This window comes from Branchiostoma belcheri, unplaced genomic scaffold (genome assembly GCF_001625305.1).
Source record: "Branchiostoma belcheri isolate BF01 breed outbred unplaced genomic scaffold, Haploidv18h27 scaffold1, whole genome shotgun sequence".
NCBI classification, from domain to species: domain Eukaryota; kingdom Metazoa; phylum Chordata; class Leptocardii; order Amphioxiformes; family Branchiostomatidae; genus Branchiostoma; species Branchiostoma belcheri.
The window spans coordinates 5,903,913-5,921,005 of NW_017802379.1; the positions used below are offsets into that span (position 1 = coordinate 5,903,913).

The 17,093-nt window shown below is 42.2% G+C and overlaps 3 protein-coding genes across 3 annotated transcripts in view; 2 read left to right on the forward strand and 1 right to left on the reverse strand.

Annotated features, from left to right (window-relative positions):
* The first annotated feature begins 99 nt into the window (after positions 1 to 99).
* Positions 100 to 7,266, forward strand: LOC109467934. Its single transcript, XM_019766099.1, has 14 exons — positions 100 to 207; positions 766 to 943; positions 1,200 to 1,306; positions 1,444 to 1,578; positions 2,061 to 2,283; positions 2,904 to 3,063; positions 3,679 to 3,851; positions 4,011 to 4,165; positions 4,461 to 4,645; positions 5,038 to 5,255; positions 5,701 to 5,895; positions 6,331 to 6,483; positions 6,805 to 6,934; positions 7,191 to 7,266. Exons 1-13 carry the CDS (start codon positions 114 to 116, stop codon positions 6,926 to 6,928), a joined length of 2,100 nt encoding a protein of 699 aa, XP_019621658.1. The 5' UTR covers positions 100 to 113; the 3' UTR covers positions 6,929 to 6,934; positions 7,191 to 7,266.
* A 259-nt stretch (positions 7,267 to 7,525) lies between these two features.
* On the reverse strand, positions 7,526 to 12,441 carry LOC109467939 (diphthamide biosynthesis protein 1-like). Its single transcript, XM_019766112.1, has 12 exons — positions 12,335 to 12,441; positions 12,007 to 12,086; positions 11,765 to 11,834; positions 11,513 to 11,576; positions 10,976 to 11,097; positions 10,344 to 10,498; positions 10,001 to 10,119; positions 9,664 to 9,732; positions 9,089 to 9,245; positions 8,573 to 8,673; positions 8,359 to 8,437; positions 7,526 to 7,916 (listed from the first exon to the last, which is right to left on the reverse strand). The coding sequence occupies exons 1-12, from the start codon at positions 12,426 to 12,428 to the stop codon at positions 7,626 to 7,628; spliced, it is 1,401 nt and encodes a 466-aa protein (XP_019621671.1). The 5' UTR covers positions 12,429 to 12,441; the 3' UTR covers positions 7,526 to 7,625.
* A 450-nt stretch (positions 12,442 to 12,891) lies between these two features.
* Positions 12,892 to 17,093, forward strand: part of LOC109467926 (sulfotransferase 1A1-like) — a 5,923-nt gene continuing 1,721 nt past the window's right edge. Inside the window, exons 1-3 of the mRNA XM_019766086.1 lie at positions 12,892 to 13,419; positions 16,108 to 16,334; positions 16,852 to 16,978. Of these exons, the coding sequence (XP_019621645.1) occupies positions 13,251 to 13,419; positions 16,108 to 16,334; positions 16,852 to 16,978 (523 nt within the window). The 5' untranslated portion in view covers positions 12,892 to 13,250. The remainder of the gene's footprint in view (positions 13,420 to 16,107; positions 16,335 to 16,851; positions 16,979 to 17,093) is intronic.

Sequence of the window (17,093 nt, forward strand, 5' to 3'; positions counted from 1 at the left end):
TTGCGATTAAGGACAAATTACGTCAGTCATGGCCATGATGTAATTACATTAAGTAGTCACCGTCAGAACAGGTGTTTCTCTGAAACAGGAGGGCGTGCCACGTCACAACTGTCATGGCGGCGCCCGTGTGTCGAGCAGGCATGCTCCTGAAGTCGGTTATTTTAACGCTGTTTTTCAATGATCTGGTACTTTGTGTGGCAGAGACAGGTATGTGACCTTGTAGAAGTAATATTTAGAGGGTAAAATTGTATACAGAGCTGGTATATCTACCTTTTAATCGTGCGAAATTGTGACATACAAATGTAACTTATCGTTTCTACAAACTGTTATCTTCTTCTTGTCAATTAACGTTGCTGGAATAAAGCTTCTATGCTAAGATTTTTGATAAAGTGACTCGTGTACTAGTGATTGAGCTCGAAACTTAGGTTGCATTTGAGATTGAGGCTCACCGCTCACTGAGTAATTGAATCATCATGCATGCAATTTCTGCCTGATGTAAAAAAAAAATGCAAGAAACCGTATTGAAACCTAGCCATTTATTACCACGTTTAGCATTTAAAAGAGCCAAAAAGTGTTTTTGACAGTACTAGTAACTGTTTAATAGTACTAGTAACCAATGGCTATCACACTATATATAACATACGACGATATGGTACTGCACTATATATGATATGTACATTTAGGGACAGTGCATTAAAGGCATCCTTCTACTACGACATCATTACTGGCCGTCCCTAAGATTGGATCTTTTCGTATTACTACAAGTGACTGTAGGAGTGGAGAAAGAGGAGCGACAATGTGTCAACGGACGATGCCGTTCAGTAGCCGATGGAGAGGGCAAAGAACCCGCCCAGTCTTCAGAAGGGCTCCTGAAACTTTTGAGGGACACGGCGGTCCATTCTAGATGGATGAGTAAACGTGCTAGGTTTGGCGAAGGGAGAAGGTTGTACTGCAATTTAGTACTTCAATATTTATCCTACATTTTCGTGGTTTAGCCAGACTGACTGACAGTAGTAGTAGTAGTAGTAGTAGTAGCAGTAGTAGCGAGACTGACTATCAGTAGTAGTAGTAGTAGTAATAGTAGTAGCGAGACTGACTAGTAGTAGTAGTAGTAGTAGAAGAGAGCAAAATAGGGAGGAAGGCGCTATGTACGAGTGTGTTTTATGTGTAATTTTTCGGTTCTTTCATGCACATGTCAGGTACTGGAAAAACGTCGTCTGTAACGACCGTGAGGTGGTGCCTTCTCTTTGGGTCTGTGACGGCACTGCGGACTGTATGAACTCTGAGGACGAGAGCGGGTGTCTGGGTACGAGAACAAGAGCGCATGCCTAGCTTGGCACTATATCATGGAATTCACATTTTCAGAAATTTCCCAGTGTTAGTAATAACTATGGTTATGGTACAAAATATCTAACTTTCAGTCAACTTTACGTCTTTGATTAGGTTACTGTGGAGATTACGGCTATCCAGTACCCGGATGTGAGTGTGACGTGGGATTCTGCATGAACGACAGACCTTCCCCCGTCTGCGCATGCGGATTCAGGGACTGTCTGTTCCCGCTACCGAGATCTTGCAGACGTGCGTATAACTTTGATGTATAGTTTGGACGCAAGATTTATTAATTCTTAGATAAAATTTGGATAGCGGTACCTCGGCATCTCTATTTGAATGGGACTTTTATCGTATCACAATGGTAAGCTTGGAAATGATGGTGCTTTTTGTAAAGCATTCCATCGGATATGTACAAAACCTGTGCAGCTAATAATAAAGTTCTCTCGGTATCAACGACGCCATTATACTACATTTACAAGAAAACATTTTACATATACAAGAAAGAATTTAGTTGTAGTACGCGGTCCCTGGTACAGTTAATAGATGTACAACACTTGTGCAGCTATGTCATATGACATATCAACAACACCATTATACTACCAGAAAACACTTTTTATTGGCGACTATATCTTAGGAATTTGATTGTAGTACATGGTCCCTGATACAGTAAATAGTTGTGACTTACTTTGTATTTCAAATCATGAATTCAAATATGAATGGATTTACAGGACCCACATTCCTGGAGCTACCAGCGTTCCACCCTTCCGCCATCGGACTGAAACAGTTCCAGGAGCCGGAGTGTCAGGTGGAGATGGACCTGATCTTCCTGCTGGACGGGTCAGCCAGTGTCGGGCACCTCAACTTCGAGAAGGAGAAGAAGTTTTGCCGACAACTGGTCAGCGATTTCGACATCGGGCCCAACAAGACGCGGGTTGCTACCATTCAGTACAGGTGTGTACAGGTTTTCCTAGAACTATCGCAGAGCTCACTGTCACCAAATACAGTAGGAGCATTGTCATTAGATAGCTTTAAGCAATCTTTAGAGTGAGATGTTCAAGGGTTAGGTGTAACAAGGCAGTAATGTAGCCAGCTGCCGCCGCGCCGTGTGCCTGCGAAGCAGGTGTGTTAGGGTGGTTATACCGGCTATACAGATACAGATACGTTCTACCTAGGAAACAAATACAGACACGTGCACGCCAATAAATTGGACACACCTATCTATTGCACAATGCGCCATTAAAATTCAGCCATTCTGAAAATGACCAATCTGTTGAAGAAATCCATATATATGAACCTGTAACCACGGGTAAAATTGTAAATATCTATGTGCTTGTTTTTGTTTTTCCGTTTTCTAGAGAACTATTCAAATCTAACGTACCGGTATTTCACATTCTAATCATTGTAAGACTTATATTGTAAGACCAATAAGTACTTTTAACATTCTTGTTTTTCTTTCAAGTGTCGTTGAAAAAGTCTGCCACGTGGTATGAGAACAAAGTCTGTAACACGGTATGAGAATAAAGTTCCAAAGTAAACACACTGATTATGTGATCACTGTTTACATATTACAGCATTGAGCAGCAGGACGAGTTCTGGTTTGACCTACCGGACGTTCACACCCTGAGGAATGCCCTGGGACAGATCGTGTACATGGACGGCCCTGGGACAGAGACCGGGAAGGCCATCATGTACATGGCCAGCAGGTTCCCTCAGAGGGAGGGTGCGAAAAAGGTCAGTAGTCACGTGACAAACACGTGATGAAGCGAGATTTCCCTTCAGTAGTTGCGTGAAAAACACGTGATAAAGCAAGACTGTCTTTCAATTAAGGGAATTAACGTTATAATTGTTTAACTATTGTACATTGGCGTGTTTTTGTTTTCATGCCAATGTTTGTGTCAAGTTTTCCTATTCGGGGTACGGCCGTGCATGCAAACACCCTATACAATGTACAGAATAGCCAATGGAAGGCATTCAGCACCAAGGACAGAGTAAAACCTTCGGTTCTTAAAACACCCTGTATAATGTACAGAAACACCCTATATAATGTACAGAATAACCAATGGAAGGCATTCAGCACCAAGGACAGAGTAAAACCTTCGGTTGCACAAACACCCTACATAATGTACAGAAATACCCTATATAATGTACAGAATAACCAATGGATGGCATTCAGCACCAAGGACAGAGTACAACCTTCGGTTGTTAAAACACCCTATATAATGTATAGAAACACCCTATCTAATGTACAGAATAGCCATTGGAAGGCATTCAGCACCAAGGACAGTACAATCTTCGCTACTGAAATAGCGTTAGGCAACATTTCAGAAACCGTTGTCCTTTCTACAGATTGCCATCGTGATCACAGACGGTAAGAACAACCCCGAGTCGCGGGTGAGTGTTCGCATGGCGGCAGACCGCGCGCGGGAGGACGGCATCACGCTGTACGCTGTGGGGGTGGGCACCGAGGTGGACCTCCGGGAACTTACCGACCTGGCGGGCGATCCAACCAGAGTCTACAAGTAAGGATGATTGGTCAAACTGCTAATTGCCCCTCTCTCATTGGTTGAACTTCTAATTGCAAGGAGAACCATATAGAGGTTGTGCTAGCAGAGGTTTAAAATAAGAGTGTTTCGACGCAATGGTCAACAAATCAAGTTCTCTCACTTGCTATCTTCCAGTGTTGAGGACTTTCAGTCGCTGTCGGCTTTTGCAGAGCAGGGTCCTTTGCAGACGGAGTTATGTCTGTCGGAGCCAACAACATCAACAGATAACCAAACATCCGGATCTTCAGGGTTCCCGGGGGTCAGTCGCTCGGGGCCTATTTCCTCAGAAGGTGAATTTTTTGGTGACGCCCCAGGAGCGGAGCCACTTTCGTCAAGAAGGATATACACTAGCTAACACAATTTTGTTTTCATGCGGTCACTGATCATATATCCATTCAGCATATATTTTATTAAGAGTTTTGACAGATCATTTTTTAAAGCATTGACTAAACCGCATTTGACATTATTGTGCCTTGTGCTTTTCAAAGCCTCTAAGGCCTTTAAAGAAATGCTTATATAGGTAGAAACAGTCCAATGCTACTTTTTTGTCATTCATTTGGGTTTTGTCACACATTTTTTTTCCAGATCTTCGTACATATGCGATCATATCCTGCTCCTCCTTCTCCATGCAAGTGGATTTCCCGCGAATGTATTTTCCACAAGTGTACGCACCGGCACTCCACCTAGCAGATCCGTCCTGTACTGCGCGGGGCAACAGCACCCACGTCAGCATCCTGGCACCACTGGTGGGATGTGGGACAACCAGCTCGGTATGTAGATTGAGAATATCACCAACGTGATATATCAAGCTGACATTAATACTTTTATGAATAGCAAAGCTATGGACATGAAAAAAGCAACATGGGAATCATTGAACCAGACAAAAAAGTGTTTTTTTTTTAGATTCTACTGTTGTTCTTTCAGCTTTTTACCAATAACTAGTACAATTGCAAGAGAAATGCTGAACTAAAAGTCAATTCTGATCATGAATTTGAAAAAAAAGACGAGAATCCACCTTATTACTATTTTTTCCTTCCCTTGTAATATTGCACATTTTGAAACACTTTTCTGTTATAAAAACATGCCAATAACTTGGAAAAGAGATAAAATACATATGTGTAACCCCTCCAAATGATGTTAAGTCTTCCCATCTCTCCCCCAGATGACAGCAGACTTCATCCTGTACCGTAACAAGGTGATAGAGGACGGAGGCAGTCTACCCAGGGCCTCCACCTCCCCCATCGTCCGAGCCTGCGGGTTTGAGCTGGACTTCACCTGTCAGATGCCGCGGCACAAGTCTGTCCTGACCGGCTACAACCCCGTACTTCAGCCCGACAGGTTCTACGAACAGGGCACGGGGAAACTACAGGCTGTTCTACGGTGAGAAATAACATATTTTGCATTGGGAGGTAGGAACAGCTAGTTTACAGTGAGAAGCATGGCGAAAGACAATATTTCGCGGTAAGAAGTAAGAGCACAATTTACTGTGAGAACTATTTGAAAATGTTTTACACATGTTATCCACAGTCATTAGAATATTGAATGTTTCTTGATCTTGACTTTCTTTCATGTTTTATCTGTATCCGTATAGTCGGGGCAGCAGCTGGCTACATTACACCGAACAACTTGTTACACCTAACCCTTGAACATCTAACTCTAGACATTGTTTAAAGCTATTTAATTATAATATGCCCCCACTGTACTTGATGACAGAGAGCTCCACTATGAGATAGTTCTAGGAAAGAATGAAATTTTATGGACTGTTACTCGTTTTTTTTTTGTTGATAAAACGCTTTAATCACTGAAAAACAAACACCCATCCCAGGTTCTGTCGCGATGCCAGTTGCCTGTCGTACAACACCGACTCTCCTCTCGTTGTGAAGATTGGTGGAGACGTGATAGTGGAGATCGAGCTCTTAACTTCTGACCCTGACCTCAGCATCATGGTGGAGGACTGTGTAACCACGGATGTGCCCACTTCCACTGGTGGGGGGTACCAGTATCAGATCATTCAGGAAGGGTGAGTTTTTATTTTAAACTCTCAGCATGCTAAAATATCCGGAAGGACATCAAGGAGTGTGGTCTGTCCAGCACAGACCCAAAGGACAGCCAGCTGAAGGCGAGGTGTGCAGAACAGCCGACTGCTGCCCACCCCTGGGACAGGGAAACTGGCAGCAGTATAACCAGGATAGTGAGTGAGTGATGCTAAAATATCTGTGAAAGTACTCTCCAAATAGAGGTTTTTGGTGTTTTAATATTGGGCTTTCTTTTTTGCACTGGTATACATATCTTTTTTTACGGCAGCACTTCTATTGGCAAATAGTAACTGCCTGGACAATGGGTACTGCCTGGCCAGTTCAATATTATCTAGCAGCAACTGAAACATCTGCTTACTAATCTGAAAGGGTATGGATCATTGCTTTTGACAATAATCTACCTCCGTGTTGGTTCCTAGGTGCGGTGCAGACCCAACCTACCACCAGCTGGCCGCCCCACGACACTCTGTGGACAGGTTCAAGTTCCAAGCCTTCAACTTTGTCAGTGACGTCACTAGGGTCTACTTGAGGTGCAGTGTCCTTGTCTGCAGGGCTTCTCAACCAGGAAACAGGTCAGGGACTACTATTATCTTTGAAGTAGGTATGGAAAGGGAATATTGTAATGTTCCACACTGACTTTTTGACAGGAGAGAATACTGATAATTTTTAGAACAGCGAAGGAATAGTCTAATATCTGCTTCGAGAGTGCTTCTATCAAATTATATTAGAGTTGTTGAGAGAATTAACCTTCCAAGCAAATGTACTTGGTAATTCTAAGCTAACTAAGAGTTCTACGATTGTGTAACCTTTGCCAAGTTATGTTAATGTTTATATCAAATCATGAATGTTTCTCATTGTTTTGCCACTAACTCTGGATCCTGCATGTCTAACAGGTGTGCCCATGGGTGTATGACACACTGGCTGGGGAAGAGGTCCGTTGTAAATCTTGATGACATCATGATCCACGTGATCTCTGGCCCTCTCGTTCTCCTTCTACCAACGACACCACGACCCTAAGGACAAGTGAGTCTAATATGGGAAAACACAGACAGACCAAAAGCAATTTTTCATGGAGGTACCAAACTTGCTAATAGTATGTACAGTCCTTGAAGGTACTGTTTGTTCTGCTTTAGGGGCATCACCAAAAACAAACCTGCATTTAATAGAAACAGCCACGTTTTTTTACTCTCCCCTGACAATACAATCCATGACACTGTATATTTGCCAGTTTATGGAAAGATTTTACTGCTCAACTCCTTTTTGTTTTTGCTGTTTGCAGAGTGGATTGCAGATTGGTGGCCGTGACTACTGATGCCTTTGATTCGCAATACTAGTACGACAAATACTCTCAGATTGAACAAAGACTGTAAGACTCTGAGTGGTATATTTGGACAAAGTCACAAGAGATCATGGTTCTATATGCATAAATGAAACAAGATTTATATGATGAAAAGATATCTGTGTAGATGATGACCTAAGTTTCATCTTGTAGAGTTATGAAAATGATTATATGAAGATTAATTTCTGAGTTTGTCTTTTATGTGTGTATGTTTTGTGTTTCACTTTCAACACAGACAAAGAGAGTACTTTTAAGCTTAGAAGTTCATGACATACACTGGTGTTACTTTTGCCCTCTCTCAGATGCTTCAGTTAGCTTTAACTCTTGTACAGCCCTTCTTCTATCAATCTGTGACAATTGCCAATGAGGTTCTTTTCACTGTTGTGCATCTTTTGAACATGACTCCTTTCCACAACATGACTTCAGTGCAAACTCTGCCAGGTTTTCCACATCTGGTTTTCTCTCAGTTCTACGTTCACACGAGCCAGTTGGGTTAGACTCCGGTGGATTTAACGTTGGCTTTGCTGAAACAGTTCTTTTCTGTCTGACGGGTCGTGACGGCCTGTGTTTCTCGTTGTTCACGGTCCAGGGCCCTAGACTGGAGTTAGCGTAGAAATCCATAGGATAGGTGTTCTGCCAGGCTACAGCATCAAGCACAACTGAGGCCTGAGACATAAAAAAAAAAACAGGATCAAAACAAAATGAACAAATGGCTACATGTACAACAAGACAATTAGAGATAGAATACTTCAGTCACAAATACAGTGAAACACATACACACATTCAAACACACAAATTCACACACATTTACATTACAGAATAGCCAACGGAAGACATTCAGCACCAAGGACAGAGTACAGCCTTCAGTGAAAACTACATTGCCATGTACAACAAGGCAATCAGAGATAGAAGACTTCACTCACAAATACAGTACCTCACAAATGCACTGAAACACATACATTCAAACACACACATTCACATTATACAAACTCACAGCATATGGACAATGCATACACACAAAAACACATGCAAGCAGAAACACACATAATTTCACGCATATTCACAAACACACACACACATGTACATCTATTAATGTATATTTTCAAACCTCATAAGGTGTGAGCAGAGGCTTAGTGAATGCTGTTCCCCAGTCTATGGACAGCCGTGGACAGGCTACCTGGATCCACCTACACAACATGGACATCCAAACTTTTAGTTTTAAAGGAGACAACCAGAAGCAGACAGAAAGTTCTGTATTATGACATTAAATAATTTTCCAGGCTTATGTAGTTAAAGACATACAAGATACTAAGATTACTCACGCGTCTATGTCTGAGAACATGTTGAGTTTGTCTGGGAAGACTTCTGACAGTAAGACTGTGACATACTCCTTACCACACTGCTGGAGCTTCTCTGCAAGGTGCTGTAATACAGTACATGTACACAAATCCAGGTCAAGTCTTTGGTGGTACAGTAGTAGTCTTAATCATTTGCAAGGTTTTGGCATCAGCTCTTCACCGCAAATTCATAACACCACAGATATTTGTTTCCAATGTATTACTACTTTTCTACAGAGTGGTTTCAACCCTGAATTCTAACATTGCAAAAATCTCCTTTTCCCTCCAACTACAAAATAAAACAACTACAAAAGTAAACAAATTTACATGTGCAAATCTGCACAGTCAACCTTGACCAGTAGCAGAAAGAACTAAAGAACCTCATACATTTATCTTAGCCTCCATAATTCTAAGATTTCAAGACCTTATGGTTACTGAATAATCACTTCAGGATGTGTTTCAAAGAGTCACACACCACCCTCACACATCCTGATTTCTTACCTCTAAGACCTTAGGAGACCCCTGTCTGCCCAGGGTACCCAGGATGAGTCCAAACTTGTTCCCCTGAGCGGCCGTCTGGATGGCCTGGTGTCTGTTGTGGTGCATCAGCTCAATGTCATAGTACTCACGGGAGAACACCTTACTGTACGGGTCATACCTTAACATGGGGATATACACAGTAAAACATAGGTGAACAGTGTAGTATAGAGAGATCAACATAGAGACTTGCTTGTACAGGCTCGGAATACAGGGTACAAGATGGTGAACTTTGAAATTGGGGCTGTGCAGGTATTTCAGATGTCCTGCAGCTGTACTAGTTTTTCATATATGTTCATTTCTACTGTTTGAGCCCAGCTTGTAGTTCTTTCACTCCAGGGTATTCACAAAGCAGTAAGACACTTCCCTGAGTGTAGTGTTCTCGATCTACATAGAGACTCAGTCCTAACTCTTTCACTTAAGAGTATGTGTATTCATGCAGAGCTCAGATCACTTTTAATGCATCTGCATCTCAGGCTAACAAAGTTATCGACTGCAGAAACTATAGTATAAGTGTAATGACTTTGTTTGACTCTGACCTGTAAGCTGGAACTTCAGGGTTGGCGATCATGATAGCCTCCAGATGGAACCTGCCATCACCTAGGTAACTAAGGTGGGAGGCAAAGACATAAATACCAGTGCATCCAATCCCACTACTCCATTTATCAGTCAAGACAAAATACTCAATAGCAAAAGAGAAGTGAGCATCTTGTAATTATAGTAGTCTTTTCTTGTACACAATCTTACAACAGATGATTCAAGGTACAAGGAATTAAGTTGTTAATTGGTTTACCCATTGACAGATGATATACATCCAATGACATATGTGAAATTATCTTCTGCTGTTTCTGTTCAAGCTAGCACAACAGAACTCACATGATGGCATCAGTGTCCTGTAGTCTGGGAGCAGTACAGCCCAGGATCTCCCCCGGAGACAGGGGTTTGGACTGGGGAACATGAACCTTGTAGTCTGTACTCAGCTCTTGTTTAGCAGCCTGGAGAAAAACAACAAACTTGTTGTAAGCCTACAGCTGGAGTCTGTAAGGTACCAATCGCTCCACCCCTGAGGCATTGCCAAAAATGACCTGTTTCACCCCACTTTATACAGCAAACTGATTGCCCTTGTCCACAATCCACTGTTGGCAAACTTATGAAGAAATTTTGGAAGAAAACAACATTGCTCTCTTATATACTAGCAACACCTCCTAGCAGAACTTGCCTGAAGTGCAGCCACAAACTGTATGGTGCTGACCAGTGCCAGGGAGGAGGCAGGGCTGAAGTTGTGGTGTACAGTCTGGATGAAGTGCATGGTGTCGATCTTAATGTCCACAAACACGTACAGCATCTTCATCCCTGATGTCGCATCGATGGGGACTGTACAACACACAGGTGAAGAGAAGTTTTTTTTATAAATAAAAATGATAACAGGAATGATGAACATTGTTGAAAAGATGTCCAGAATAACTTGCTATGGATATCTATGAATTGAGCAAGAAAAACAAAAGACAAAACAAGTAGAAAGACTCAAAAGTAGAAGCTTACTAGCCTTCATTCTTCCAACTTTTTAGTCAGAAAGCTTATCATATGTTATTTCTCCAAACAACTGAACATATCAAAACTGCAATACAGTATACAGAAAGTTAATAACTACATAACTACAAGTACCTACAGTACTGAGTGGTCTATTATGCAAACTGGATGTGAATGAAGAAATGTTTGAATGACAAAAAATCAATCAATGAAAAGGATAAAGACAAGCTCAAGAAGAAATGAAGGGATGAATGAACAAATGGATGAAAGAAGGTAGGTGTGGTGTGTACGTTAGTATAAGACTAGTGTATTAGGACCTACTGAGGCAGCTGTGGCCATAGTGCACCATGAAGTCAGCACCCAGGGCCTTGGCAGTGAAGTCATCCACACAACAGGCACCGTACGTCACATCTCCCATGATCAGGGTGTCAGCTTCTGTAAACCTGTAACACAGAGAAAAAACAAACTCTAACTCAAGTCTGTCTAGCACATTAAAGGAGTGTCAAATGTTTTTGTTACCAAATTTTTCTTTAATGTTGAAACCTGAAAGGACATCTATTGACAATTGTTGTACCTTCTTTTTTTTACGCTCAGTTAAGTATTGACCTATATTTAAATAGGTTGTATAAGAAGGTTCTTTATTCAACAACCAGTGGGTTTTTACATCCAAAGTTTTGGTGACCGTCTGTTGCCTTCTTCATCGATCATGGCAACAATGACTGGTTCTGATTTGTACTGGAATTACACATCACTGCTGCCTGATTCAAGGTATGGAGTATCAAGTCTGTTTCCCATAAAATTCCCCATTTGCTGTATTCTGGAAAAGCCTGACACATAGTTTGAAACAAGAGGACAAACCTTTCTATAATGTCTGCAATTGTGGTCGCAAACATCAGGAGACCTTCTGGAAACTGTAAGGCCACTGGAAAATGAACAAAAGTTAAACTTCAAAATTGTTAAGTTCAATAGGTGAAAAGCTGATACCATTAGCCTGACTAATTGCGCTCCTGGCGGCCGGCCGCCCCGAAGTTGCAGAGGGCTTGTGTAACACAGGCTATGATACCATATGTTTAAAAATAAAAGCAACAATGTTCAACAAAATTCAGTTACCTCTTTTGGCTCCTGAAGATTTGACTCTCCATATTGTTTTGAAGACTTCAAAGTTGTAGTTTGAAGGCAACTGAAACAGGCAATGAAATTCAACAACTTTTATTAACTTTATTAAGACTACCTTAACTATACTATACTATACTATACTATACTATACTATACTATACTATACTATACTATATACTATATACTATACTATCCGCTGATTGGACCTTGTCATGATAAAAGTGGTGGCACATCACCTGTTGAACTGCCTTCTGTAGCTCCACATTGTTGAGAATGTCGTCTGGAATCTGGTGTGCCAATCGTGCCGCAGCACCGCCTGTTGGGCAGACATGGAAATGCAGATCGTCATGTTTTTCTGGGTCTTAGTTAGAAACTTTTTTTTCTTACGCTGTCAATGCTATCTACTACGTTAACCTACAAAATTATGGTCTTTCCTATCACCCCAAATCGTATGCCCCCCTCCCACCCCTATGTACACACACATTCATATTGCATGTATGATATTCGATATTTCATACTGCAAGACATACTTCATATGATTTACTATATACTGATAGTCCATACCTTTCGGTCCTGTAAATCTCCTCCTCTTTTCTGCAGAGGTTTTCGCAGAAATAACTTTAGGATCGCACAGCTCTGTACCGGAAACGGCCGCCATGTTTTTAGCAGACGCTCTTTCTGCAACGCAAAGAAAAGTAGGTAGGTGGCGCTACAACCACGCGCGTAGGGCCCAAGGACGGCAATGCAAACGTCCTTGGTGTTACCCTCACGTAGAATGAATTTTCTTTTCATTGGACGAAACTGCCGACTAACGTTACTTCAATTTCGTTCTCATACATTTTTTTGCCAAGAAAAACATTCAGCAGTAACGTTACCAAATGCAACGTTAGTTTCTCTAAAAGTAAACAGCAAGTTCATCTTGACAAGGCTGAAACCTTTAGCTTCACAGCAGTCCAATCTTTAATACTTTCACCATAATTTAGAAAAGAAAGCCGCTAAAATCCTCGATTTTCACAAGCAAAGCCAAAGCCGGTGTCTCCATGATCCCACACTTGGACTTGTCCTCAGCTGACCTACCGCGTCCCGTCGCGCCATTGACGTCACCGTTACAAGACCGCAACAGAACGAACCAGTTCTCCTAGAGCGCGAACAAACCACGCAGTGCCTTAAGGCTATTTCGCCGTCGATATTGCATGCAACACTGGTCCTATTATTATCACAAAATCCCCGCTATTCTATACTTCCCTGGCTGCTTAATTGTGGCGCTAGCAGATAAAAAACGATTTGTTGGGTGAAAGTTCATTCCGAGCCCATGTGTCAAGTGTTACATGTAAAGAGACGGGTCAACTAAGAAGGACGGCAGTAGGCATCGCGACAAGGTGAGACCGGCGGCGGCACCTTGAATCACATTCGGGGACTGCTGTAGCATTGTGTTTGGCGATGCTTTGTTCTCCAGCAGCAGTCAGACCAGCCCACCGCCATGCCAGTTTTACACAGATATCATTCCGTAGTTCCCCTGCAACCGTCTGACTACAGGGAGTATCAGGGAGTCATGTTTTCGGCGCTGTATCCACCGGAAGACATCAGGGCACTTCAGGGATTTCAAGTTCGAGACGATGACATTTTCATCGCCAGCTATCCACGGTCAGGTGAGAACATATATTTCTGTCGCACTCTAAACAGAAATATTTTCATATTTTGCACAACTACCCAACAGTTCGTGATGCGAACAAATATATACTTCCGTGGACTTATTTCAGTCCTACGTTATGCTAAATCTTGTTGATCAGCTGGCCCATGAAAAACACTTCAACTAGGCAAGGTTTCCGTAAACTGTAACGATTCCTTCTTTTCGAAGTAACCAAAATCTAATCAAGTACAACTGGTAGTACACAATCTCACCCTTAATGTGGCGGTAACGTTATGTACACCAATTTAGCTCATTTTAGGCCGAATTATCCGTAAAAATTACATCCATTATCTATCTACATAGATCATTATCTGACAGCGTTCTCACACGTGTTTAATGTAGTCAGCTGTGCTCGTCATTTTGCTGAGGTATAGAATATAGCAACATGAACATGTGGTAGAAAATCACTGATGTTTCCCTATTGCTAGCTACAGTGCGTAAACAACGAAGGATGCTAACGACACGTATATTCAATTTATATTGTGATGACGAAAAAAGGAAAATGGCAAAGTTTAGCGAATTATACTTTTCTTTCAGCTAGGACTGGAGAATAGCAATATAACGTTAATTCTAGTATTCAAAACTGCTGCTACGTTTTCCCCATATGGTTGAAACACCATGCAGGAAAAATATGAAATTTCAAAGCTCAATCAATGGTAGGTAATGTTATATTGTAAATGAAAGGTGACTGGTAAGACAATTTAAGACTATATCTACGTGTAGAGCTAGTTATAATGTCATCCTGGCAAACATCTTTGAATCGTAACAGCGAACTAAAACTGCTTGAAACCAATTATGATTCTCTACTGCTGATATAAGTGGTGATTATTTCATACACAGATGGTGAGACTGCGACAACGATTTACATGTCACATGCGTATGTAAAAATCGGCAACACAGCAGAGAGGGCTTGAAAGGAGCCAAGGACGTTATATTGAATATAGCGCCCTTGAAGGAACTGGGTATATTTGCTCTATTTTGATGAAAACAATTCGTTCAAAACCTTGTCACAACTATTCACCTCTTCACTGACAGGTAATTACCCCAACGAGGTCACATCTTTACTTGCTCAGTGAGTGTGTGTACCACAAGAAAGGTATTACATAACGTTACGTTGCTTTGGCGCATTCGATTATGTTGCGTCTCAGAGTAATAGACTTTTCCCATTTTCGGCTCCTACAATTTATCCACGCCAAGCAAGGCTTTTATTTCCGATCGCCAGACATTTGAAACAGTAGCCGGGCGTAAATTTGGCAACCGATCCGTGTCCCAGGGCAGGGCAGGGCAGTGTCCTCCAGCCGGGCCAAGGTCAGCTCTGTACCGCATCAGTCAGGGTCACGTCCGCCGATTGAATATCGCCCTCCCACGGAGAAAATTCACGTACGCGTTCTGAATATCACCTTCTCTTTGCGATACTCGGCTGCCGTGAGCTCAGTCATAATGTTACGAGGCAAGTTCGCCCACGTAACGTTATATATACATAACAGTGCAAAGGTCCTTAAAACTGGGGCAGTGTTTGTTCTAAGCGACTGTAACTGTTGTCCTGTATTCAAGCCCTCCCCCCACCCCACCAGCACGTGTCCTTGTCCCCCTGCTAGCGCGCTAATGTTTTGTTGCACCAGTAAAAGGGATAAAAACCGGCATCCGTGGAGACTCTGACCCTGACCTTGCCCAACCTCTGGCCCGCCTGTAAACCCGAACTGATCAGAAAAACATCTAATCTAGCTCCACATCCGTCAACACGGACCCTGAAGGTAAAGAAATACCTGTTAAATATTCATGAAGATTCGTGGTTTAAAAGACTTGTCAAGGGCGGTATTGATTCAAATGCCAAGATTAACGGCAAACGTTCGTGTTTTAGGACTTGACAAATATAGAATGCGTTTCCATTTATTTATATTATCGTGTACGTCGTGCAAACGCTCAGATGAATACTGCATCTTTCGTTCCAGCCGTACAGCTTTGTTTTACACGCACCAAAGCGTTTGGTAAATACCCGCAGAACGCACACAGTTTAGCCGCAAGCGAAGTATTCATCCGTGAACCATCACAGAGCGACAACAATCGACAAAATCAATTCTACACAGTACATAATTCTTAAAATCAATAAGTGCACAGATAAAAGACACCCACGCATTTCCATTCTATTGTCACAACAATGGGAATGTTAAGCATTTCAACGAGCTATCAGTTTTTACATTTCTTATCTTGAATGCGCAAACAACATGAGACGTTATCCAACACAGATAGGATAGCTGATAAGTACAGAAGACAACTGACAGTTTTAGGTGTAGAATATCAAAAATCCCATCATTAATTTTACCAACGTTTTATCGTTCTGAGCAGACACTGCACAAAATCCTAGTTTTAACTATGACTTAAAGCACGCGTATAGGTGCACATGAGAGAGGAAATTTAAATTTACGGAACATTCAATTTGCGACACATACTTAAAGGTGTCAATGAATGCTTGATTTGTGCAGTGAGAACAAGTTCAACAAACATTTTTTGCCTTAAATACTAGTGTACATGTATACGTACTTTAATGCATTCTACATCCCTCAGGTTTGGCCTGTAGATCGCGGAAAGTTTGGGTGTTTTTTTTTTTTTAGTTTGACCCTTTGCCGTTCTCACCCGCTCCGTGCAGGTTCCACGTGGATGGAAGAGATCGTGTCTCTCATCTTTAACGGCGGGGACGTGAGCCGGGTGGCGACCGTGCCTGTGTACGAGCGGGTCCCGTGCCTGGAGGAGCGGCCGGTCGGGACCAGGGTGCCCAACCGCCTCCTGCTGGACGCCGCCCCGGGACCCAGAGTCATGAAAACCCGCCTGCCCTGGTGCATGGTCCCGCCACAGGTCAGGCAGGGGAAAGGCAAGGTAATCAGACGAAGACAGAAAATGTGGCAATTTTGAGGTCCGTTATAATATAGGATATGGCGATAACAAGTTTACATTGATCCTAAGTGTTGGAAAGTTTACATCGACCCTTCACCCCACGGTATTGCAAAATACTCAAGCATACTCCCTCTTATGTTTCCGTTAACTTAATTCTTGTACTTTGGTACTATTGGTAATTTTGTCGCAGACTGAAAAGTTTTGTAATGATCTGGAAATAGCTGTGGGTTGAAACTTTGAAACTTTATTAGAATAACCGCTAGTCTTCCTGGTATTCATTCACACAGACAATACATATATACATACATAGTTGACAAAGTCACAAAACACATCTAAATCAATAACATATATACAATGTACATAATTAAAAAAACAAACAATCCTGTCGAACAAGTGCTGGTGTGCTACTGATGGAAGTATTTGTGCAAACCGTCCTTAAAGACTCTCAGGTTGTACTAATAGACCTGATTTTGAAGCGCCTCCTGTCTTATTCCCACAGGTGGTGTATCTCGCCAGGAATCCCAAAGACACGTGTAACTCCCTCTACCACTTCCACCGCATGAGCCGATGTCACGTCACACCGGAGTCATGGGCAGAGTTCTTCTTTCATTTCGTCGAAGGCAAAGGTTAGTTCTGAAAACGTTTCCTTCCTTCCTTCCTTCCTTCCTTCCTTCCTTCCTTCCTTCCTTCCTTCCTTCCTTCCTTCCTTCCTTCCTTCCTTCCTTCCTCCCTCCCTCCCTC

What these genes read in the sequence shown, in the direction of transcription:
- LOC109467934 (XM_019766099.1), top strand. Translation starts at nt 114, where the DNA reads ATGGCGGCGCCCGTGTGTCGAGCAGGCATGCTCCTGAAGTCGGTTATT. An exon ending in GGACGAGAGCGGGTGTCTGG is followed by an intron (nt 1,307 to 1,443) that starts GTACGAGAACAA and finishes GTCTTTGATTAG; the next exon opens with GTTACTGTGGAGATTACGGC. An exon ending in GATGTGGGACAACCAGCTCG is followed by an intron (nt 4,646 to 5,037) that starts GTATGTAGATTG and finishes TCTCTCCCCCAG; the next exon opens with ATGACAGCAGACTTCATCCT.
- LOC109467939 (XM_019766112.1), bottom strand. Translation starts at nt 12,428, where the DNA reads ATGGCGGCCGTTTCCGGTACAGAGCTGTGCGATCCTAAAGTTATTTCT. An exon ending in ATTGCAGACATTATAGAAAG is followed by an intron (nt 11,098 to 11,512) that starts GTTTGTCCTCTT and finishes TCTGTGTTACAG; the next exon opens with GTTTACAGAAGCTGACACCC. An exon ending in CTCTGCTCACACCTTATGAG is followed by an intron (nt 7,917 to 8,358) that starts GTTTGAAAATAT and finishes TTTATGTCTCAG; the next exon opens with GCCTCAGTTGTGCTTGATGC.